Raw genomic sequence first — 26,568 nt, forward strand, 5'->3', positions numbered from 1 at the left:
AGATTAACAATCAGATAACTATTTGGGAGGAAACTAGGATGTAAAGTCTTAGAAGATGTCCAAAACTATTGCAAATGACTTACCAAAGTGTTCAAGAGTAGAAAGCCAGATAAACAAGCTCATTAGTAGCATGATAGTGCCAAAAACCATATTTGCAATTGTTGATTAAGCCAAAACGTGACAAGTATTTGTGACAGTATCTACCATACCTCAGGATTACTGATGCAAAGGCAACATGGTAGAAGTTGGAAGGATCCTACAGACAGTGTAAACATGAGAACATTTCCAGGAAGGAAAGCTAGGTGTAGAGGAAGAGAAGCCAAAGAGATGATGGGGGTTAAATTCAGAGAAACACATCTTCGAGGCAATAGGAGGCATACCATCAGGACAAGGGACTTTACTGGGGTCTATTTTATTTCCTATATTCAACATTTTAGAGAGCTATTAGGGATCATTGTCTATGTTTTTACCTGGACAGTAGTAATGGTGGGACGGACTGCCTAATGTAGAATCATTGAATTTCATTCATTGAAATCAATGGAACAGAATTCAGGCAGGTTGAACAATTGGCAGGTGATCCATTACACCAGCTTACAGCCCAGGCAATGAACTTGAAAATTTCCACCCCATGACTGCCCACACCCCCCATTAAGCTTCCTAGGCAACAAGTTACATCTTGTAACAAATGGAATTGGAATTTAAAAAAAGCAGCAAATTGCCTCCGGTTTACCGTATTAAATGTAATAAATATTGAACATTCTAAACAATTGAAAAGCATCTTTCTAAATTCTGTTAAGTCAGAGTTTCCCCAAGTATAAAAATTAGTAGGTGCACATCTGAATTTGACGTAGCTAACCGACACACCTGCTGTCACTCGTCTGGCCCCCTCCACCCCCCCCACGCTCCCAAAATTCAAGGGAATTCCATGTGATAAAGAGAAAAATGTGTGCTGGCACTTGTACAATTTTTTTTCAATTCCACTTTTTGCATATTTATTTAACTCCACTTTGACTTGTACCAAAAGGAACCAGATTCTTGATAAGTCCCAGTGAAACTGCTTAATTATAACAAAGTTGGAAGAGGGAGGCCATGAAAGGCTGGCAGCCGTGATGTTTCTTCACCATTGCTACCAGGTTTTAGCCTCCCTTACTGGTGAAACTCCTCAGAACATAAACATCATAGTTTTAATAACAGGAGCATTTGAATAGTCAAAATTAGTTTCCAGTTCAATTGTGAAACATAACCAAGATTACTATCCTTTTACAGCCCTTGCCTACAATACCACACCACTCGCCTTCCCTTCTATTGCCCTTCTGAGGCCCAGTAGAACAGAAACCATCACCCATGAAGTGCATGATTATCTCTGATGAACTGTCACAGTCTGAATCAATGCACATTTTTGTCCGCAGAAAATTAGATCCCCAATCTATTATAAGGACACACACAAACAGTCTTTGCCAGAAACCTGTCAGAAATTATGCTGAAATCATCACAAACAACACAGAAATCAGTTTTCAGAAAAAGAACCAGATGTGCTGATGAAGGAAGTGATGTCAGATGGGAAGCATGAGTAAAGACTCCGAATACAAAGTCTAGAAGGAAGGCACTCATATCACACTTAAATGCAACATCAGTCTTAAGTACATCCTTAAAAGGATCCTAAAAATTCCAACACTAGATATTTAACCAAAAAGCAGCATTCAACAAACAACTCTGAAGTGAGAATGGCAGAGAATCAGAAGTGCCAACAATGGCATAAGTGAAAGTTTCACTAGCTATCCTTGCAGAAACATTGCATAAGGTGTTGGAGTTTTGACTAGGGATACCCGTTTTCTTGTCAGTGAGCATTGAGCATCACCTGCATTTTTGAAAATCCTGCATTAACACAGAACTTCTGCTCCCTTGACAAACAATTTTGAAAAAAAAATAAATGAAGTGTGAAGAACACACCACCTCTAGAATGCCATCAATTATTGTGTTCTGAACTGCGTCAGTATAATTCTCCTCAGGTGCTTTGGAGAGCAAATATTCAGAGCATTAATAACTTCTAAGTCTTTTTGGTGGAACTGCGTGATACAGGGTCCACATAAGTGACAAACATCTGTGATGTTATTCATATTCATTCTGAAGATCCTCAAATAATCATTCAAAGTGATTCTTGCCCTGTTAAACCTCTCCAATTGGATATTTACTTTCCGAGACTTGTTCTGTTCCTCATATTTTCTCCAATCCGCTTAATATCTTTATTATATGTATCCATTTCTTCTTTAAGCACCTCAGTTGATTCTGAATAACATTATGAAGCAGTTCATTGCACTGTTTCAGGATCCATAACGTCATTCCAATTTATCTTGCCAGTTTCCCATATTGTATTAACCATTTCAATCAACTTGCTCCTTAACTTTCTCATCTTCAGAGAATATAGTTCAAGTTTACATCCCTTTATCATTATAACCCTTTATCATGGGTATCCTGGTTAATCAGCACTGAATTTTCTTAAAGGCTAATATGCCCTCAGTAAAAATGGAATATCCAATATATTGAATTAAGTCTGACCTGCCCTGTAGTATTTCTTTGCTATTGTCTTCTTTAGCGATGAAGGTCAGTTTACCTGCTTTATAAAGTGGTATGCAAATATCAAACTCATACCATCGATACAACCTTATCAATGCAATCTGCATGTATTGTTCTCACACCTACTCTCAAACTCTGCTGTGTTGAAATTGTGCTGCACATCAAGTTGGGTTGAAATTATAGCACACTTTATGACTAATGAATGTAGTAGCACATGTATAAGGTTAATTTAAAGAGATAGCCCTTTTGTTAAAAGGAGTTTCATTTAGAAATTTAAGGCATTTGTTACTGCTATGACCAATTGCATGTGGCAAACAGATTTCATCTAGGTTAGATTGGATTCCACCTCAATAATTGGCTAAATTGAGACAAGACAGTGTGGAATTTTTTGCCCACCAAATGATTAAGCAGTGAAAAAACAAATTGGCAGAAATCTATCCAAAATCTTGTTTGCATCCACATTTCAAGCAGGCAAAAATTTTACTTAACACCTCCAGGATTTCCTAGGCCCTTTGAAGTCAGCCTGCATGAAGCCAAAGTTAATTAGGTAATTAAAGAAGGAACATGTGCCACTAAGTACCTCTTGAAATGGCTAACCAAGGCTACAGAACATAGCCACCGGCTCTGAAAATACTCAGGGACAAATTGAAAATATGATCAAAAACAAATTCCTCCAGTATATAAGGATTGGGTAGGATGAGGGAGTTAAGGAAATACTCTTTTATCTCATAATAAAATGAGTGTGGTGGCTCCCCAAGGACGTAAAGGTTTGTCACTACCTGACCTTTCTGCACAGGTCACTACAATAACACAATTTCGTGAAATGTGATATCTGAAGTGTACATTAGAGGGCATGTGGTGTCAGCAATGTTGCATATGTTTTGCATAGGTTTACCACACTTATTGCAAACACATGCAGAATAATATATTGTAGCTTTCAGTGAAGTAAATGGAGCTATCTTTAGATAACTTTAATTTTATGGGGGAAAGTTAAGGATGCAAAGCAAGCTTCTGCAACTCTCTTGATGCCCATTTCTTTTGGCTGAGAGATTTTGTGCTTGTAAATGCAGAACTTGCCAACTAGTGGAAGGGAACTATAGGCTTACGTAGATGCCACATCAAAGGCAAGGCAGTGTGTGTAATAAAAACTGGGATTGTAAAATAGAAGTACTGCCTAATCCAATAGCTGTCTTTGGCTCTTCTGGTAATCCTCTGAATATAACAAGGGTGCCCGTCACCACATGGCAGTTAAATCAAAGACGCAACACAAGGTGAAAGTGGCATGGAATGTGAAAGTTCCGTAGCGTTCCAACAGAGGCAAATTAATTATGCATAAATTGCATTCACAGATATTACTTTGGATTCCCTCTGTTAATTGAACCACATTCTAGCCAATCATTATTCCATAGCCAGCTGCCTAGGGATTTGCCACAGTGCAGACTTCACAAACAGCGTGCCTCTGGAAACATTTCCTGAGTGCAGAATTTTAGCAGAACACTGCATTTAGCATTTACTTGGAAGCAAAGCATCATAAATTGGTATAGGTGGTATTCACAAATCTCTGCGGAGCCACAAATTGCAGATTCCAGGAAGTGGAATTAGAGGGGCCTCTGCCTCTTGATAATTATCTACAGACGGTACAAAAGACACACATTGACAATGGTAGAATGTACATATAGGTATCAACATACCTAAACTGTCATCTAGATTGGAATTAATTAACCATTGTAAATTATTACTAATGAAGTTTAGCTAATCAACTAATTTTAAAACCATCATTAAAGGCACATATTTGTCTTGGTAAAATAATGAATATAATTGTTCCAGATGCCATCAGATGATTAGTGATGCAATGCCATCATGTCACTAATTACGACTGTTAAATACAATTACATATGTTTTTTTAAGTGAGAATGGGGTTGTCAGCAGGAATCAGGTTAATCAGGGGCGATGTTGCTGCATATTTCTCATTCCATACAATTATGTCTTTGAGTTTAAACAATATGTTTTGATAATTCCAAACCTTAGGCTGTTTCAAATGACTTATATTGAGATGTTCCACGTTTAATTTTCACTTCCATTCTTCCTCAAGACCTCAACATTTTATAATAATTAGTTCTTAATAAGACTTTCACAATCCTTAACAAGTAATTTTTGTAACTTCTTAATATTTATTTTTTAAGACTTAGATTAATGACAATAAGTGACAAAGCGTGATTAATGCCAGAGTTAAATATGGCCCACAATGTATCTCACATTTAACTAAATAACAAATGTTTGTTCTTACCTGTTTCTGAAGAAATGTTTCACTGTAGTAGTTGATTATTGGTTTAAGATCCTCTGAAGGACGTGATTCATCCAGACTATAATTTAAACTAACACTAATTGGTGTTAATTTATCTCGAAACTCCTTTTCATCCTAAAATAAAAAATAAAAACATCAAAATCAACATAAATTCTTATTGAAATGGGAAACAACTTCAATGTTCTGGTTTATAAACAGCTAGATGGGATGTAAGCATTAAACACAGATTTCCAATTGGACCTTGTAATAAAAATAGCAATATTCATGCCAGACAAGTGCTGGCCACAAAAGTCAATGGACTTTTGGCTGGACTGCCAAATCTCCTGTGGCAGGTCCCGCCATGACGGGGGCCAGAAAATCCCAGCCTGTGCCTACAAGAGTAGGTCAGAGGCTGGGTTCTCTGCAGTGAATGACTCACTCCCTGTCTCTTTAAAGTATTTCCACTATTTAAAGTCAGGAGTGTGCTGGAATTCTCTCCCCTTGTCTGGAAGGGTGCAGCTCCAACAACACTCAAGAAGCTCAACACCATCCAGGACAATGTAGCCTGCTTTTGTAGCCATCTGCCACCTTAAGCATTCACTTACTCCATCACCACCGATGCACAGTGGTTACAGTGTGCAACATCTACTGCAGCAACTCTCCAAGGTTTCTTCAATACCTCCCAAACTCGTGACCTCTACCACCTAGAAGCACATGGAAAGCCAATGCATGGGAACACCACCACATCTGAATACTCCTCCAAGTCACATGCCATTCTAATATGGAATTGTATCGCCTTTCCTTCATCATCGCTGTGTCAAAATCCTGGCATTCCCTACCAAACAACACTAACACCACACTGACTGCGATGGTTCAACAAGGTAGCTAAACACCACCTTCTTAAGGGCAATTAAGAATGGATACTAAATTCTGACCTAGCCAATAATGCCCATATCCTATGTATGATTAAATAAAAGACCACAGGACCATTGGAACATTATGGAATGCTCTGCTATTGACATCGTTTTGGCCAAATGGTTACCATTGGGTTTTAGATAGACTGAAAATGGAAATGTGCTGTTTGTACCACCAATTTTGTGATGACAGTTTATCACCACTGATTAACTACAGATCTGGATGGCTGTAGGGAGCACACTAGCAAAAATGTGTGAAAAATGTAAGTGAAATTTTAATGGATGTGGCTAAAAGGGATCAGCCCAGTATCCCACCCTCTGTTATATAGAGGCTGCGGCGTGGGTAGCACTGCACGAAGTAAATGTTATGAGAGGTGTCCTTTGTGCTACCCCAGAGCACTTTTTCAGTGGGTAAGCATTGTAACATGTCTGGAAGGAGTCGGAACAAAATCTCAAGACATAGCTGGATGTTGCATGGTAACTGCAGGTGTGATTCCAGCAAAATGCACATTTCTGTACCAGGCTCTCTGCTGACATAGGCCCTTCAAAGACAGTCCCTGTGAAGACAGTCCCCTAAAACAATCTCCAGTAGAGTGCCAGGCCATGCGGAAATGGTTAGTAGATGCACTATTGTGCTGATTAAATGCCCTCACACTGGAAGTATGAAATTAGGTTGCTACTAAGGAAAAATACAACATTACACCTAATCCAGGATGCAGAAACTTTAATGGTGCCATCAGATCAGCTACTGCAGCTTCCTTATGAAAGAGAAGCCTCCGCGTGCAGTACCTGTCTGCCAAAATGAGGTATGTTCACATCTGCCTCCAGATGCAGGAGCGCAGGTTCTGATATCAGCCTGAAGGTCCACCACTTTTTCTTTCAAGTACATCATAGTTTCCACAGGAAAACTCATTGGTGCCAAAGAGAATTACCCTATATGGTTTTGGCTGTGGAAATTTTTTCACAAAAACAAACTTATAAGAGCCTAAGTGTCACCCAAAAAGTTAAAAAAAATGACTGAAATATGAAAGATTTAGATTACCTAATACCTAATGTTGATCCTTATCAAGCCTGGACACCCATTTTAAATTCTTCAGGTGTCTTTTTGCCTGAACAGAGGAAAAAATAACATGCAGGGTGGAGATATCCCATGTAAACGCATATTTAAAAGCTGCTGCATATCAGAACTGGGGAGGTCCTACCTCCTGAAAACTATGCAACAGTAAAATGGGTAGAGTTCCAAATGGACAAAACTCCTCCTCGTTTTCAAGCCCGCACAGCTAATTAATGACACAAAATGGGCAGCTAACAGGGGAAAGCTCAAGACTCCCTTTCGTTTTTAATATAGAGGCTTAAAAGTTATTCAAGTCCACAGTTCTCCTTCTCCAGTTCTGCATCTCTTTTCACTTCCAATCATCTTTGTAAGTGGTAACTTATTCCTCATTAGTGTTTATGCATAATTAATAACTCTTCCATTCTGCTGAAAGGACTTTCAAAATGCATCGTTGTTGGTGCAAAATCCTACATTCCATGTTGCTTTCATCATTAATCTGCAAATATTTGTTGTGTTCTTTTCAGCCTTGCCTGTAATTCAGCCAGTATTTCCTAGCCACACACTATTGTTGTGTAATCAAATCCTGATTTCCAGTATAAATGCTATGAGCAATTATTTTTCTGGTAAATTATGTTCTACATAGCCCAATTATTTTACATAATTTTGCTTCATTTGTTCTTGAGCTATTTGATATCTTACCCCAAAGCATGCTCACTAACAATTTTATTTGTCCCTTGGCAGCTCCAAGCTCATAGCATTTCCTGATGCTTCACAAATAAAAGACACATTTTATTTTTGTATTTGACTGTTTTAAGAATAAAATATTTTTCAAACTCTAGACTTGTTCACCCTCTGTGCACTAATTATCTACCAAGGAAAAAATGACCTAGGATTTTTTTTGACAACTGTGTAACAGCAAAGTAATCAATCTCTATTGATAGTAGATAGTGCAATGAAACAAAATGACATAACACAATCAATTCTGTGACTAATGGTATGTATAAAAATTCCTTTAAATTATTTTTATTGCACTTCACACCAGCAAAACCTGCCACAGCAAGTTTCTCCAATCAGCAGCTGAGCCATAGATACCAGGAATGACCAGCTTTAATCTCCACTCTGTGACACAAATGGTCCCAGTGCCACTAGGTGTAAAAGGAAGAAAATCACTTCGGATTACTGCATCTCACCATAGTCAAGTCACTTTTACTGTGTGTGCATGTGTGTGAGCATTGGACAGGATCAGGCTTGCCCAGAATGCCTTTCCCAACTTTACAAACATATTGACACTCATTGGCAAGACTTACACTTGTACAATGTTCACTGGGATGAGGTACAAGACAGTAACTAAAGCCATACGATTATACCACCATTATCCCCATACCCCAGCAAGCAGTCAACATCTCCTGAATTTAAAAGAGCAATTCAAAACTCTTCAACTTTCAAGTGGTTTATGTACCTATCCACAAAAAATCTTTTGTTTGGATATTTATTAAGTATGTACTTACTGTAAGGTAAACAATGAATTCCTGGTACTTGGAACGTTCCAATTTTCCAATGACTAATTGGAATGTGTGCTGTGGCCGATGATAATTAAGGAATAGCGTTCGCTCAATTCCTCCTTTCTGCTTTAGTCTGTCTAGCTGAAGGTTAGCATTCAGAACTAAGGAAAAGAGAAGTGTGGATGTTTTAAAGGCAGCATCACATAGCACACAGAGAATATTACGCTCTTATTAGTTGCGTGTTTGGGAAGCTTTCAGTTCAATAGGTTCAAGTCCACACAATTGACCTCAGCTGCAAGGGATAGGAGATAGACGATAATCCAGCAGAACTCAAATGAAGGTCAAACCAAGCTGTATTTATTAACTATAAGACTATAGGTTTTAGTTTTTTCTTTCGTAAAGCACTGCTTAAAACATTTGAATAAAAACCATTTTTGTATTACAATAGTGCACACAAAGCTTTTATGCAAATGGTAAAGCAGTACACTGACAGATACACTTTTAACTATCAATTTCCCTTGGCTTAGGCTGACTGCAGCTGACACTTCGATTGTAACCAGATTTCTGTCTATATTTGTGAACTGTGTATTTCTGTAATACTCACCTACAGTTTCTGGAATACCATGGCCTGACACGTTTGCAGAAAATCTCACAGTGAAACTGTAAATAACGAAAGGGAAATAAAGATTAGTGAACCTCTTTCCACAAAATTTCAGATGTCTCTGTAGGATCTCCAAATATGTATAATTAGAATGCTGTACATTCCATCAGTTTGTTCAGAGGAGATACACACTTATGACTAATGAAGCCTCCAGGAGACTGAACATATCAGCATGGAGCACATTAGAAATGATGGCTGGGATATCAGTGCTCATCATTCTTAAGGGGTAAATTAGACAGCAATTTCCGGTGTCGACACATGAGCAGTTAGCTGTGGAATTCAAGAAAAGCATCGAGAAGCTTTGCTATAACAGTATTTTACCGATAGACATGTCATTCAAATACATAGCGTGGAAACATCCCAGATTTGCACAAGTGCGTTAGTGGGTGGTAAAACGACATTTTACCCGCCAGCCGCAATGGCAGCTTTTCACGGCGTATTGTCCCAAACCCGCCACGTTCCTTATGCATCCCTGGAAAATACACCATTCCCATGGTGGGCAGGCTCTCATTCACCCGCCATGCCACCACCTCGCTGCTTCATCATGCTGGCCGCCATAATTAAAGTCCGGCCGTGCGCACACCTCTCAGTGCTTCCAGCTCACAATTACTGCAAAGAAGACAGGATGGCCCCGAAAGGCAAAAAGGACCACTGCCCCCAGGTTCAATGACACCTCCCTCCAGCAGCTTTTGGACACAGTGGAGGCTCGCTGTGATGTCCTCTACCCCCGCACTCACCACAGGATGGGCAGCGACCTCACTAATCCGGCTTGGGGGGGGCGGTGGCAGCGGTGGTCAGTGTCAGTGCCCTGCAAAAAAAGGGCAGCTGCCCAGTGCCAAAAAATGATGAACGGTCTCATCCTTTCCACCATGGTAAATCTCTCTTCTGATCACTCTGATCTCACACACTCACAAACCCATCACACATCCACGGGGATCTCACACCTCAAGGGACAACACCACTAACTCTCACACACACCTCACATCTCCATCAGGCTCATATCCTCTGGAGCTCAGGCTCCACTCACCACACAAATATTCCACGCAGTGTCATGTGGCCTACTCACACTCGCTCCATCTGTCTTCGTGCAGGAGAAGCTGACTCACAATAGCAGGAAGAGGTTCCAGACAGGGGTGGTGTGGCCCACATTAGGCCCCTCACTCACTTTGAGGAGTGTACCATTGCGCTGATGGCTGAGGATACGGACTGTGCCAGCGGCGACAGTGAAGTCGGCAGCGAACACCCACTTGAGGATCCTGCACCAGATCTTCCCTCCCCAATGCAAATGTGAGTGCTTTCTCTCCTGCTTTTGACTCTGCTGTCATGCACTACTTATCTCTACTTCAGTTCACAGGGAGCTCTATCAAGCGACCAACACCCTCTGCCAGCTACTCCCTTAGCTCCATCCACGCCCTCACTTCCAGTCAAGAGGACACCTCCTCCAGTGAAGAGCTAGAAATAAGCAGCCTGGAAAATCTGTCACAGCATTTACCCACAACCTCCACCAGCGAAGACACACATACCTCAGTGAGACCTAGAGCTAGGGCAGGATTGGGTTTACAATCAGGTGGTCACCACAAGGGCACATGTCCGCAGCAGCAGCAGGCAGGTTCGGCTGAGCTCCCCAGCACTCGGAGGACTGCTGGGGATCAGGCACTTGTGAGGTTCGAGTCAGATGACGAGCTTCTGGATTTGGTCTTCCAGCTCATCCTAGAGAGTCAGCATAAGGCGTGGAAATATCACACAGAGCTGTTGGATGCCCTCAATAGAGTGGCATGTGAGTCAGAGGAGTGCGTCTGCCTGCTCTCTGATGAAGTGGTGCCCACATGTGCACGTAAGGAGGTCTCCAAGGGGTGGATGGCGGATGTCATGGAGACCCTGGTCCAGCAAAACGTGGAGATGCATGCAGACCTGCACTCCAACACGGGTGCCATGGCTGAGTTCCTGCAGTGGCAACACAAAAGGGAAACAGCTCGATGATCCTCCAGGTGCTCCTTCCCCTCAAGTAGTCAGGGCGGGGCCCACCAGTATCCAAAGGGAGGAGGGGCAGCAACTGGACACCTTTGGGTCATCTAATCAGGAATCTCAGAGGCTGTGCTCTCCCTCCGAGTCCCCTTTGCCTGTGAGGCCCTTAACCTCATCCTCTGTCACTGCAGAGGGGGCAGCTGGCCATTGAGTGAATCTGGAGGGAGAAGTGTGTGTGTGGCAGAGCCTTTTGGAGCATCGTGCAAGCACTGTCCCACACATCCTTCACATATCATACTCACTTCAGTGTCATGAGAATTTTCAATGCTGCCTCCTGTGGTTCACTTTCAGTTGTCCATCTGAGCTGACCGGCATCTCCAACACCCAATGATCACACTCCCATGCAGCACCTTATCTCACCCAACACGACTGTCATTTCACTTTCAATTTGGACAGCATGGTCTGAATTCGGTTTTTCATGCACTCCCCCGTTTCCTTTCCCCCATCACAGTTGACGCCCCCCTGGCATCACCTTCCATCTCCCCTTCCTGGCCTACCAGCCACAACCCTTTTCTTTCGGGGATGTCCAGGTGAACGTGTACATTCCCTTCCTTCCTGAAAATCCCACCCCCATCCACATTAACCTCCCCTACCTCCTCCTTCCCACCCCCAGGACAATGTCTGCCTTTAAGTCCCCAACAAACACCTTCACTATCACTTCTCCAGCTACCATCAAACCCTCCCCCTCCCACCCTACCACCTCACTCTGCCCTTGGTCATTCTCACCATTCCCTCATGCAACACCCACCCTCAGTTCGCTCCCCAAGAAACAGTCATGGATCTATCAGACCCCTCTGTTGCACATTCACCAGGACATCCTCCCTCCAGATCCCTTCCTCCCCGGGGCCCCTTCCTTCCCAGAATCTCTTCTGCCCCTTAGTCCTCCCAGCAACCCCCGGACATCCCCCCCCCCTCCACTTAATCCCTCCCCGTTCCTGACTCCCTTACACAACCTTATTTCCTCCAGCACCCTTAGTCCTTCCCCCCCTCCTGACTCCTTCCTCCAACCTTACCTCTTCCTCCAGTCTCACTTCTTCCTCAAGCCTTACTCTTTCCCCCTGCCTGACTCCTTCCTCCACCCTTACTTCTTACTCCACCCTTACTCCCTCCCCTCTCTGTACTCCTTACTCCCATGGACTCCTTCCCTCTCTGCACTTCTTCCTCCCTGCGAACTCCATCCCTTACACCTTTCACCCCCCTTACACCTGACTCCCCAGATGCCATCTTCTCTCCCGGTACCCCCTCCTCCCTCTGTACTCCCTCCCCTTCCCAACCTCATCTGCTGACATCTTCGTTGCCTTGCTCCCAAACTCACCCACCAACACCTCCATTCCTCTCCACAACCTCACTCCTCCTGATACCTTCATTCTCCCCTCATAATCTCACACCCCGACACCTTAATTCCCCCCTCCCAACCTCACGCCCCCGACACCTCTTCCTCTCCCAGTTGATCCTAGACCTTGAACTCCCACCCCCTCAACCATCATCCATGGTGAGCATCAACGGTGACTTTCCAACTTCTGTGAGCTGCTTTGCAGCAGAGCCATGAACATGAGAATCCACCCAGCATGCCTTCGATGTTCCTCCAGGATCCCATTATTGGGCTCCAGAAACTTCTGCTACTCGGATGTCTGTGATGTGAGCAAGGCCCTGGCAGCCGTATTGTCCTCTTATGCCACTGAACATGCCCAATGCCAGCAGGTAAGGAAAATCCCAACCACATGGAAGGGTGTGAATTTACTGTGTTTACAGGATCGATATATATTAAACATGCCACAAAAAGCTATCCTGTAAATACCGGAAATTCATCCCTCCCTCCTCCTCAAACCAAAAAAAAAGAGGGCGAGGCACTACCTTCAGGAGTGCACCATACCTGCGAGGGACACTCTTCTAAAAGTGGATTTTAAAAAATGCAGCTGATTGGTGAGTATAAGCTAATGAGTTTTTTTTTTTCAATCTATTAAAGTTATTCATTGCTTAATACTGAGGTAGGAGCTAAAAAAAGTATAGAGTAGTACTGTACAAGTATAATTAGTCAAGAAACAAGGTTCCTAGCTAACATAAATAAGGCACGGAGCTAGCATATTTTTTAAGGGAGTAACTAGCTTAATCGCGAGGGACGTCATGGCAGGAGATCTCAGACCTGTGATATGCGCCTCCTGCAGGATGTGGGAAATGAGGGATGCTTCCAGCATTCCTGTTGACCATGTGTGTGGAAGGTCTGTCCAAATGCAGCTTCTAGCTAACTGGATTTCAGAGCTGGAGCTGCGGGTGGACTCATTGTGGAGCATCTGCGATGCTGAGCAAATCGTGGATAGCATGTTTAGTGAGGTGGTCACACTGCAGGTGAAGATTACACGGGCAGAAAGGGAATGGGTGACCATCAGGGACAGTAAAATACTCAGGAAGGTAGTGCAGGATTCCCCTGTGGTCATCCCCCTCTCTAACAGATATACCACTTTGGATACTGTTGGGGGGGATGGCCTCTCAGGGGAAAGCAGCAACAGCCAAGTTCACAGCACCATGGGTGGCTCTGCTGCTCAGAGGGGTGGGAGGAAAACAAGTGGCAGGGCTATAGTGATAGGGGATTCAATAGTTAGTGGCACAGACAGATGTTTCTGTGGCCGCAAACATGAATCAAGGATGGTATGTTGCCTCCCTGGTGCCAGGGTCCGGGATGTCACGGAGCAGCTGCAGGACATTCTGGGCAGGAAAGGTAAGCAGCCAATGGTCGTGGTACACATTGGTACCAACGACATAGGTAAACTAAGGGATGAGGACCTGCAAGCTCAGTACAGGGAGTTAGGAGATAAATTAAAATGCAGGACCTTGAATGTAGTAATCTCAGGAATACTCCCAGCTCCACGTGCTAGCGAGAGCAGGAATAAGAAAAAAGACCAAATGAACACATGGCTGGAGAGATGGTGTAGCCAGGAGGGATTCAGATTCTTGAGGCACTGGGACCAGTTCTGGGGAAGGTGGGACCTGTACAAACCGGAGGGGCTCCACCCAGGCAGAGCTGGGACCAGTGTCCTTGTGGGGGCTTTTGCTAGTTCTGTTGGGGAGCATTTAAACTAGTGTGGCAGGGGGATGGGATCCCAGGAGTAGGATCAGATATGTCAGATTCAGATCAGAAAAATGGAGGTAGAACATTAGCTAGGGACATTGTGATAGACAAGGAGTTACAGGAGAAGCAAAGTTTACAAAGTGTCCAGCAAGGGAAATTGACGGGGTTAAACTGTTTAAACTTCAATGCAAGGAATATTACAAACAAGTTAGATGAGTTAAGGGCACAGGCAGACTCATGGCAGCAGGATGTCATTGCTATAACGGAGGCCTGGCTAAAGGAGGGACAAAACTGGCAGCTTAATATCCCCGGTTATGGTCTTCAGACATGATAGAGTAGGAGATAAAAAAGGAGGGGGGATAAAGAATCAATTCCACTTGTGAGAAGGGATGATATACTAAATGGGTCAACAAATGAGGCTTTATGGATTGAGCTTAGAAATAAAAAAGGGGCAGTCACACTACTGGGAGTATATTACAGACTCTCAAATAGTGAAAGGGAGATAGAATAACAAATATGCAGACACATTTCTGCTTATAGGAACAAGAGGGGAATAATAATAGGAGACTTCAACTATCCTAATATAATCTGGGATTCATACAATATAGGGGGCACTGAGGGAGAAAAATTCATGCAGTGTGTCCAGGAAAATTTTTTCAACCAATTAATGACAAACCCAACGAGAGGAGATGCAATTCTAGGCCTAGTCTTGGGGAACGAAGAAGGCCAAGTGGGTGAAGTGACAGTTGGCGACCATATCGGGGACAGTGATCACAATTCAGTTAGATTTAGCATTACCATGGAAAAGGACAGAGATAAGGCAGGAGTAAAAGTCTTGAACTGGGGGAAGGCAAATTTTGCAGAAATGAGAAGGGACTTGGCTAAGGTGGACTGGACAGCACTGCTGGAGGATAAAACAGTGGAAAACCAGTGGGAAGCACTAAAAAGTGAGATCCTAATTGTACAGAGTAGACATGTCCCCTACAAAACTAAGAGTGGTACTGCCAAATCTAGACCTCCCTGGTTGTTTAGAGCAATACAGGGGAAGGTCAAACAGAAAAAGAAAGTGTACGATAGACACAAAGAACTAAACACTGCAGATAGCCTAGACGAATATAGGAAGTGCAGGGATGAAGTAAAAAAGGAAATCAAAGAGAGGGCATGAAAAAAGATTAGCAAGTAAAGTTAAAGATAACCCAAAGATGTTTTACCAATTCAATAATGCTAAAAGGCTAGTTAAGGAAAAAGTGAGACCTATCAGAGATGAAGATGGGAACTTGTGTATAGATGCAGAGGCTGTGGGAAGGATTTTGAATGAATATTTTGTCTCCTTGTTTACAAAGGAAAGGGAGGATGTACATATAGTAGTCCAGGAGGAACACTGCGTGATATTGGACAGGATAGTCATAAAGAGAGAGGAAGTACTCTAAGGGTTGAAATCCTTGAAAGTGGATAAGTCACCAGGGCCAGATGGATTGTTTCCGAGGCTGCTGAAGGAAGTCAGAGAGGAGATAGCAGATGCTCTGAGGATGATTTTCCAATCTTCACTAGATACAGGGGAGGTACTGGAGGACTGGAGAAATGCAAACGTAGTTCCATTGTTTAAAAAGGGATCAAAGGAAATGCCAAACAATTATAGGCCAGTTAGTCTTACATCGGTGGTGAGCAAATTAGTAGAAACAATCCTGAGAGATAGGATTAACTGTCATGTGGAACGGCAAGGACTAGTCAGGGATGGTCAGCATGGATTTGTTAAAAGGAAGGTCTTGCCTCACAAATTTGATTGAATTCTTTGAGGAAGTGACAAGAAGGGTTGATGAAGGTAATGCAGTGGATGTTGTGTACATGGATTTTAGCAAGGCATTTGACAAGGTCCCACATGGCAGATTGATCAGGAAAGTAAAAGCCCATGGGATTCAGGGTAATGTGACAAACTGGATAAAAGGTTGGCTTTGTAACAGGAAACAAAGAGTAATGGTCGATGGATGCACTTGTGAATGGAAAGTTGTCTCAAGTGGTATTCCACAGGGCTTGGTGTTGGGACCCTTGCTGCTTGTGTTATATATTAACAATTTGGACATGAACGTGGGGGGCACGATTGGGAAATTTGCAGATGACACAAAGATTGGCCAAGTAGTGGATAGTGTAGAGGATAGCCATAATCTCCAAAACAATATAGATGGGTTGGTGGAGTGGGCGGTAAAGTGGCAGATGGATTTTAACATAGAGAAATGTGAGGTCATACATTTAGGAAGGTCAAACAGTTACAGGGATTACAAAATAAATGGGAATATACTAAGAGGGGTAGATGAAGTGAGAGGTCTTGGCGTACAAGTACACAGGTCCCTGAAGGCTGCAGTTCAAGTAGACAAGGTTGTAAAGAAGTCATATGGATGCTCTCCTTGACTGGCAGAGGTATAGAATATGAAAGTAAGGATATAATGTTGGAATTGTATAAAACACTGGTGAGGCCACAACTGGAGTATTGTGTGCAGTTCTGGTCACCACATTACAGGAAGGATGCAATAGCCCTGGAGAGTGCAGAGGAGGTTTACAAGAATGTTGCCAGGGTTAGAAAAGTGTAGCTATGATGAGAGATTGGATAGGTTGGGGTCATTTTCCTTAGAACAAAGAAGGCTGAGAGGTGGCTTGATTGAGGTGTATAAAATTATGAGGGGTATAGAGAGAGTAGACAGGATAAAATTGTTTCCCTTGATAGAGAATTCTGGAACCAGGAGACATAGATTCAAGATAAGTGGCAGAAGGTGTAGGGGGGACATGAGGAAGAACTTTTTTACACAGACGGTAGTGGGTGTCGGGAATTCGCTGCCCAAGTTGGTGGAAGAGGCAGAAACTCTAAACTCTTTTAAAAAGTACTTGAATCTGCACCTAAAGTGCTGTAAGCTGCAGGGCTATGGGCCGGATGCAGGAAGGTGGGATTAGAAAGGGCACCTGGGTGTCCTCGGGCTGGCATGGACAGGATGGGCTGAATGGCCTCCTTCTATGCTGTAACTTTTGTATGGTTCTATGGTGCTAAGTGTAAATGAATTTTTAAATGTGATAAGTCATAATTACTGCCAAACAACTGGCACTGAAAATATCTTTTAAAAGTGTGGAGTCTCACCCCTTCAGATTTTAATTATTTGAGATTTAATTTTTTTAACTTTATCTTTCTGTCCCTTTTACCTCTCAATCCCATCTTTTAATTTCCTTCATTTCACACTCTCTACATGTTTTGGCATTGGATTAAATATTCTGATTTACATTTCCTAGTTTATACACTGCCTCTCCAATATTTACGGGGAGGCACGGAAGGAACTGGGGGCAGGGCAGGGTGGGGGTTTGGTAAATGGGGGTTAGTTTGCATCCAGAAAACCCAGAAGAATGGGTTTCTCTCAGACTCTGCAAATTAAAAAGCAGGAACTGCTAAGTATTTTTTCTCCTCATTGAAGAAGTGACCATTTAAATAGGTAGAGGAAATTCAGTAGAGGGGGAGGTGGTGGCATTCTGGTACTGTCACTGGACTAGTATTCCAGAGACCCTGGGTAATGCTCTTAGGACCTAGGTTCGAATCCCACCATGGCAAATAATGAAATTCAAATTCAATAAAAATCTGGGATTAGAAGTCTAATGATGACCATGAAGCCATTGTCAATTGTCATAAAAACCCATCTGGTTCACCAATGTCCTTCAGGGCATGGAATCTGTTGTCCTTACCTGGTCTGGCCTACATGTGGCTCCAGGCACACAGCAATGTGGTTGACCCTTAACTGTCCTCTGAAATGTCCTAGCAAGCCACTCAATTGTATCAATCCGCTAAAAAGTCTAAAAGGAATGAAACCAGACAGACCACCTGGCATCGACTTAGGCACATGAAACGACAATGGCAAACTCAATCTGTCGACTCTGCAAAGTCCTCCTTTCTAACATCTGGGGGCTTTCTCACAGACTAGTCAAGCAACAGCCTGATATTGTCTGTAAGGTAATTTCCCCTGAGTACGGCTATGTCCCAAACACTGCCATCACCATACCTGGGCATATCCTGTCCCACCAGCAGGTCAAACCCAGCAGAGGTGGTGGCACAGTGGTATACAGTCAAGAGGAAGTTGCCCCAGGAGTCCTCAACATTGACTCTGAACCCTATGAAGTCTCATGGTATCAGGCAAACATGGACAAGGAAACCTCCTGCTGTTTACCATGTACTGCATCCCCCCCTCCACCCCCACTCAGCTGATTAATCAGTACCCCTCCACTTAGAGGAAGCACTGAGGGTGGCGAGGGTGCAGGCTGTACTCTGGGTGTGGGACTTCGATGTCCACCACCAAGACTAGCTCAATTGTACCACCACAGACCAACCTGGCTGAGCCCTAAAGGACATAGCTGCTTGACTGGGTCTGCGGCAGGTGGTGAGGGAACCAACAAGATGGAAAAACATACTTGACCTCATCCTCACCAACCTGCAGATGCGTATGTCCATATCAGAATCGGTAGGAGTGACCACCACGCAGACGAAGTCCTGTCTTCACATTGAGGATACCCTCCATCGTGTTGTGTGGCACTATCACTGTGCTAAATGAGATGATTTCGAACAGATTTAGCATCTCAAGTCTGGGCAACCATGAGGCACTGTGTGCCATCATCAGCAGCAGGATTGCATTCAACCACAATCTGTAACCTCGTGGCCCGGCAGATCCTCCACTCTACCATTGCCATCAAGCTAGGGGATCAACCCTGGTTCAATGAAGAGTGCAAGAGGGTATGCCAGGCGCAGCACCAGGCATACCTAAAAATGAGGTGTCAACCTGGTGAAGCTATAACAGAGGACACTTGCATGCCAAGAAGCATAAGCAGCAAGTGATAGACAGAGCTAAGTAATTCCACAATCATGGGGTCAGATCTAAGCTCTGCAGTCCTGTCACATCCAGTCGTGAATGGCGGTGGACAGTTAAACAGCTTACTGGAGGAGGAGGCTCCACAAATATCCCCGTCCTCATTGATGGAGGAGCCCAGCACATCAGTGCAAAAGATAAGGCTGAAGCATTTGCTGCAATCTCCAGTCAGAAGTGCCGATTGGATGACCATCTTGGCCCCCACCAGAGGTCCTCAGCATCACAGATGCCAGTCTACAGCCCATTCAATTCACTCCACGTGATATCAAGAAATGGTTGAAGACACTGGGTACTGCAAAGGCTTTGGGCCCTGACAATATTCTGGCAATAGTACTGAAGACTTGTGCTCCAGAAATTGCTGCGCCCCTCACCAAGCTGTTCCAGTACAGCTATACCAATTGCATCTACCTGGCTACTGGTAAATTGCCCAGGTACATCCTGTGCAAAAAAAGCAGGAGAAATGCAACCTAGCCAATTACCACCCCATCAGCCTACTCTCCATCATCAGTAAAATAATGGAAGGAGTCATCAACAGTGCTATCAAGCAGCACTTTCTTAGCAATAACCTGCTCACTGAGACTCAGTTTGGGTTCTGCCAGGGACACTCAGCTCCTGACCTCATTACAGCCTTGGTTCAGACATGGACAAAAGAGCTGAACTCCAGAAATGAGGCGGGAGTGACTGCCTTTGACATCAAGGCAACATTTGATCAAGTGTGGCATCAAGGAGCCCAGCAAAACTGGAGTCAATGGGAATCAGGAGGAAAACTCTCCGCTGGATGGAGTCATGGCTAGCAGAAAGGAAGATGGTTGTGGTTGCTTGAGATCAATCATCTCAGTTCCAGGACATCATTGCAGGAGTTCCTCAGGGTTGTGTCCTAGGCCCAACTATATTTAGCTGCTTCATAAGTGACCTTGCTTCCATCATAAGTTCAGAAGTGGGGATGTTCGCTGATGATTGCACAATGTTGCAACTCTCAGATACTGAAGCAGTCCATGTCCAAATGCAGCAAAACCTGGACAATATTCAAGCTTGGGCTGACAAGTGGCAAGTAACATTCATGTCACACAAGTGCCAGGCAATGACCATCTCCAACAAGAGAGAATCCAACCATCACCGCTTGATGTTCAATGGCATTACCAACACTGAATTCCCCACTATCAATATCATAGGTGTTGCCATTGACTAGAAACTGAACTGGACTAGCCATATAAATGTTGTGACTAAAAGAGCAGGTCAGAGGATAGGAATAGTGTGACAAGTAACTCACTTCCTGACTCCCCAAAGCCTCTCCACCATCTACAAGGCACACGTCAGGAGTGCAGTGGAATACTCCCCACTTGCCTGGATGAGTGCAGCTCCAACAATACTCAAGAAGCTTGACACCATCCAGGGCAAAGCAGCCCGCTTGACTGGCACTACATTCACAAACATTCACTCCCTCCACCACCAACACATAGTGGCTGCAGTGTCTGCAAGATGCACTACAGATGCTCCTTGGACAGCACCTTCCCAATCCACGACCACTACCATATAGAAGGACAAGGGTAGCCATCACATGGGAACACCACCACCTGGAAGTTCCCCTCCAGGCCACTCACCATCCTGACTTTGGAATATATTGTCGTTCCTTCAATGTCGCTAGTTCAAAACCCTGGAATTCCCTCCCTAGCAGCACTGTGGGTGCACCTACACCACATGGGCTGCAGCGGTTCAAGAAGACAGCCCACTTTCTCAAGGGCAACTAGGGCTGAGCAATAAATGCTGGCCTAGCCAGCGATGCCCACATCCCATGAATGGATAAAAAAAAGATGGGATGTAGATGAATTTTCTGTAGGTGTTTATTGAGGTGCCTTGTTAGAAAAAGTTAGGACTGAAAGGAAATGTAGCAGCATCAAGAGAAGAAAAAGGCAAATATGCTGCTGAAATGGGCAGACTAGTGACAGATGTAGTTAGGTCCAGGATGAGGTAATGTATTTTTAAAGGAAAACCAAGGGGTGGGAGTATACACTCATTCCATGGGACTAACATTGAAGGATATGGATTAAAGGAGAGATCTAGGTGTTCAACTCTATAATTTCTTTGAAGAGCCGTTACAGGTAAATAACGCCAGAAAAAGGCCAACCTCATTTTGGGTTCATCAAATTGATCCATTGAATGCAAGGACAAAGACGTAATTTTAAATTTATATAAAACATTGATGAACCAATCATTAAAATCCTGTGATCCATTATAGAACGATATTAAAGCCATAAAGCATATTGGGCACAAGTTCAGCGTGACGACACCAAGGACAAGAAACTATAGTTCTGTGGAGATGCCTGAGATATCAACATTATCACAAAGAGAATGGAGAGTAGTTAAGAGAAATTTTTTTGACACAGGTATTTTAAAAGGAATGCTCTGCCACAGTAATTAGCTAGAGCATCTTATAAGGGAAAAAAGAGATATGCCTTTGAAGCAGATGATAAATCGAGGTGACAGAGAGACAGCTGGATAGTGGGATTAATTTTCGATTGCTCTTGAAACGAGCCAGCACTCACAATGGACTAATTGGCCTCCTTCTGTGCTTTAAGGTTCTACTGTTAAAAATAAGGTGAAATATGGAGGCAACATTCATGTGACATACTTTCAACTTCCATCTTCATATATTTTTTCAATTTTAATTTGTTTAGGTCCCTCCATGTGACATATCATTCTCAACGAAATATGTGACAGGCAACCTGCTTCAAGGTTTTACCAAATTTCCAGAGATTTTAATGACAGGAGGCCCAAAGAGAGCACCACGGAACAGCTTGGACTATTTTTCCTTCATGTTAGCATAAGGCAGCACCTGATTTCCATTTGCTTTCCCAGTCCATGGCAGTTAGATCAAAACCAGCAATTCACAGCAAAGGGGATTGTGGATGGCATAATGCATCAAAAATGCAACCTATTAATATACTGATATCCTATAATGCTTAATATTATCTCTCATTGTACATGCATGCATTTTAATATTTCACAACAATGCTGACAATATAAAGATAGGCATCTCTGCCTCATTCTGATAAAACATGCTTTGCTATAAAATTCAGATTTCAAATCGTTCTATGTGCTGCAGCTGCACTATTGCTTACTGGGTGCATGGTTTCATAGCAGCCACATAAGACAACAGTATCTGCTCTACAGTCAAGATGCAACAGACTGCAATGTATAGAAAAGAAAAAGCTGACCGAATATAAACCATGCAAATCGCCCAATCGACTGCATGCAGATTTATAGATGTGATGGGGAATTGGAATTGTTTTCAAAAAGTGTCTTTGAATATAGGCAAATGAAGCAGAATGAACTTGGATAGGGGAAACTCCAAGTATAGGCCCATCGCACTAAACAAGAGAAGGATCTGGAGGGTCCAAAGTACGTGCTTCATTGAAGGCCCATGGCCAGTGTCGCAAGATTCTCATGAAACGAATAGGGTGTAAGGATGTACTGCCAGAATAATTAAATATAAAAGAAGAAATACTATCCTTTCTATATACAAGGTCACATCAAGAATAGTGTACCCAGTTTTAATCCCCCTACATGGTGGGCCTACAAAAGGTTCAAAGCAGGGTCACCAGATTGACACCTCAGTTACCAGAACTGGCTAAGAAAGCTGGGGGGTCTTTACTTTGGAAAAACATGGAGATTTAATTGATGTAATTAAAATAAAGAAGGGATTAGACTTGGTCCAAGTGGGTAGGCGATTTGAGCTAAGAAGATTACAAAGGATCAGAGGACTTAAGTATAAGTTATGGAAGCATAGACTTGGGTCAGAGTCCAAGAGGCACTTCTTTCTGTACAGTCATCGACCTCTGCCAGCAGTGAGAAAGGATTTGCTGCAAGGATTCAAATGGAGTATGGAAGAGTTCATAAGAGTGTCAATATCTGTGTATAGAAGATAGCTGTTGTGTTGCTGTGTCATTCAGTCACAGTGGTCTCCTGGGACATGTTTAATCATCTTCAAAGATCACAGGAGAATTTCCCAGAGATTTTTTTTTCTCTAAATTGGCTGAAGACTTTTCTTCTGTTTTTTTTCCCTCTCTCAGGAGGTGGCATGAGTGTGGGAGAAGGGGTGACAATGTGCAGAAGTTTACGTCATACCAGGATGGGACAGACTCAATTGATCAGCTAGTCTTCCACAGTCCTTTTTCATAAGATTGATTGTGCAGAGTGTGAAATATTTTACAAAGTTCCATGTTACAGATAAATCATTTCTACAAATGACCAACCCACCCAGATCTTTTCCAACTGAAATATCCTGCCAATCCAAATCTAACTTCCTCAGTTTGGTAAAATCAGATAAAAATTATTCCCTGTGGTGTGGCTTTTAATCAGATGTACTGTGACCATTTTCTTTAAGATATAACTGAAATGTACCTCAGCTGGAACCCACACAGAGTCTACATTGACTTGTGACCTTCATCAATCACTTCCCTTCAGAGGAAACTGTTTGTTACTTTCCATTTACAAAAGTTTAAAAGGCACTCGACGGTCTGTTCACAGCATTTAGCTGGTTTCCCTTGAGGCAATTATGAGTGCTGACCCAATTCATTCACCCAGAAAGCAAACCAGAAAGATACAGGAACACCAGAAGCAAGTAACATTTTACTCTGTAACTAGCACTGGATGAGAGGCATCACATAAACTCTGAAATTGGTTAGAATTCAATTTCCAATATGTACTATAACCAAGGCAAATTATAGACCATAAGACCATAAGGCATAGGAGCAGAAATTAGGCCATTCGGCCCATCGAGTCTGCTCCGCCATTCAATCATGGCTGATAAGTTTCTCAACCCCATTCTCCCACCTTCTCCCCGTAACCTTTGATCCCCTTAACAATCAAGAACCTATCTATCTCGGTCTTAAATACACTCAATGACCTGACCTCCGCAGCCTTCTGTGGCAATGAGTTCCATAGATTCACCACTCTCTGGCTAAAGATGTTTCTCCTCATCTCTGTTCTGAAAGGCCTTCCTTTTACTCTGAGGCTGTGCCCTCGAGTCCTAGTCTCTCCTACTAGTGGAAACATCTTCCCCATGTCCACTCTATCCAGGCTTTTCAGTATTCTGTAAGTTTCAATCAGATCCCCCCTCATCCTTCTAAACTCCATCGAGTATAGACCCAGAACCTTCAAACGTTCCTCATATGTTAAGCCTTTCATTCCTGGGATTGTTCTCATGAACCTCCTCTGGACCCTCTCCAGGGCCAGCACATCCTTCCTGAGATACGGGGCCCAAAATTGCTCACAATATTCTAAATGTGGTCTGACCAGAGCCTTATAAAGCCTCAGCAGCACATCCCTGCTTTTATATTCTAGTCCTCTCGAAATAAATGCCAACATTGCATTTGCCTTCCTAACTACCAACTCAACCTGCAAGTTAACCTTAAGAGAATCCTAGACTAGGACTCCCAAGTCCCTTTGCACTCCAGATTTCTGAATTCTCTCCCCATTTAGAAAATAGTCTATGCCTCTATTCTTCCTACCAAAGTGCACAACCTCACACTTCCCCATGTTGTATTCCATGTGCCACTTCTTTGCCCATTCTCCTAACCTGTCCAAATCCTTCTGCAGTCTCCCCACCTCCTCAATACTGCCTGTCCCTCCACTTGTCTTTGTGTCATCTGCAAACTTAGCCAGGATGCCCTCAGTTCCTTCATCTAGATCATTAATGTATAACGCAAAAAGTTGTGGTCTCAACACTGACCCCCGCTGAACTCTACTAGTCACCGGCCGCCATCCTGAGAAGGACTCCCTTATCCCCAATCTCTGCCTCCTGCCAGACAGCCAATCTTCTATCCATGCTAGAACCTTGCCTCTAACACCATGGGCTCTTATCTTACTGAGCAGCCTCCTGTGCGGCACCTTGTCAAAGGCCTTCTGGAAGTCCAAGTAGATAACTTTCATTGGCTCTCCTTTGTCTAAACTACTCGTTACCTCCTCAAAGAATTCTAACAGATTTGTCAGGCATGACATGGCCTTGGTGAAACCATGCTGACTTTGTCCTATTTTATCATGCACTTCCAAGTATTCTGAAATCTCATCCTTAGTAATGGACTCTAAAATCTTACCAACGACTGAGGTCAGGCTAATTGGCCTGTAATTTCCCGTCTTTTGCCTCACTCCTTTCTTAAACAGGGAGGTTACATTAGCGATTTTCCAGTCCTCTGGGACCCTCCCTGACCCCAGTGATTCCTGAAAGATCACCATTAACGCCTCTACTATCTCTTCAGCTATCTCCTTCAGAACTCTGGGATGTAATCCATCTGGCCCAGGTGATTTATCCACCTTCAGACCTTTCAGTTTTCCTAGCACCTTCTCCTTGGTAATGGCCACCATACTCACCTCTGCCCCCTGACTCTCTTAAACTTTGGGGATGTTACTCATGTCTTCCACCGTGAAGACTGACACAAAGTACCTATTCAGTTCCTCCGCCATTTCTTTGTTCCCCACAACTACTTCTCCAGCGTCATTTTCCAGCAGCCCAATGTCCACTTTTGCCTCTCTCTTACCCTTTATATATCTAAAAAAAACTCTTGCAATCTTCTTTTATACTACTGGCTAGTTTACCCTCATATTTAATCTTCTCCCTCCTTATTTCTTTTTTAGTTGTTGTCTGTTGGTCTTTGTAGGCTTCCCAATCCCCTGGTTTCCCACTGCTCTTCGCCGCATTGTATGCTTTCTCTTTAGCTTTTATGCTGTCCCTGACTTCCCTTGTCAGCCATGGTTGTCTCGTCCTCCCTTTAGTATGCTTCTTTTTCCTAGGGATGAATTTTTGCTGTGTCTCCCAAATTACTCCTAGAAACTCCTGCCATTGCTGTTCCATTGTCTTTCCTGCTAGGCTCATCTCCCAGTCAATTCTAGCCAGCTCTTCCCTCATACCTCTGTAGTTGCTTTTATTCAACTGTAATACCGTTACATCATATTCCAGCATTTTCCTCTCAAATTGCAGGGTAAATTCTATCATGTTATGGTCACTTCCTCCTAAGGATTGCTTCACCTTAAGCTCCCTTATCAAATTTGCCTCATTACACATCAGTAAATCTAGAATTGCCTGTTCCCTAGTGGGTTCCACCACAAGCTGCTCCAAAAAGCCATCTCATAGACATTCCACAAATTCCTTTTCTTGGGATCCACTACCAATCTGACTTTCCCAGGTGTCAATTGTGACCCACCTTAAGCGGATAGTTTTACCTGGCTCCTATTCAGTAGCATATAGAACACACCCATGTTGTTAGCGCAGCTTCAGCAATCCGCACAAATCATTTTTGGCGCTAAGTTTCAACAGAAATGGAGTGCACGATAAAATGGAGTACATGATAAAATTATGATTGTGTAGATGGACAATATATTCTTTTTCAAACAGTGATTCTGTGACTTGTTATAATTAGTCTGTACATAATACTACTGTTGGTTTCAAAAAATAGTTTCAAATCAAACTCATGAAAAATTCTGCCTAACCTCAATTATACTTCACATTCTAAACAAACAAAGCCACATGGGGCTGTTCTCAGTATTTCTCAAACCAACGATCGGCTTACCTCAATATCAGAGAAAGCCTCTTCCAGTCTTAC

The 26,568-nt window shown here is 43.2% G+C and overlaps 1 protein-coding gene across 1 annotated transcript in view; it reads right to left on the bottom strand.

Annotated features, from left to right (window-relative positions):
- Window positions 1-26,568, bottom strand: part of itga8 (integrin, alpha 8) — a 291,418-nt gene that overhangs the window by 141,907 nt on the left and 122,943 nt on the right. The window contains exons 16-18 of the mRNA XM_041183667.1: window positions 8,933-8,988; window positions 8,335-8,489; window positions 4,862-4,993 (exon numbers count right to left, since the gene is read on the bottom strand). Coding sequence (XP_041039601.1) covers window positions 4,862-4,993; window positions 8,335-8,489; window positions 8,933-8,988 — 343 coding nt within the window. The remainder of the gene's footprint in view (window positions 1-4,861; window positions 4,994-8,334; window positions 8,490-8,932; window positions 8,989-26,568) is intronic.

The sequence above is a fragment of the Carcharodon carcharias genome, chromosome 3 (genome assembly GCF_017639515.1).
Source record: "Carcharodon carcharias isolate sCarCar2 chromosome 3, sCarCar2.pri, whole genome shotgun sequence".
NCBI classification, from domain to species: domain Eukaryota; kingdom Metazoa; phylum Chordata; class Chondrichthyes; order Lamniformes; family Lamnidae; genus Carcharodon; species Carcharodon carcharias.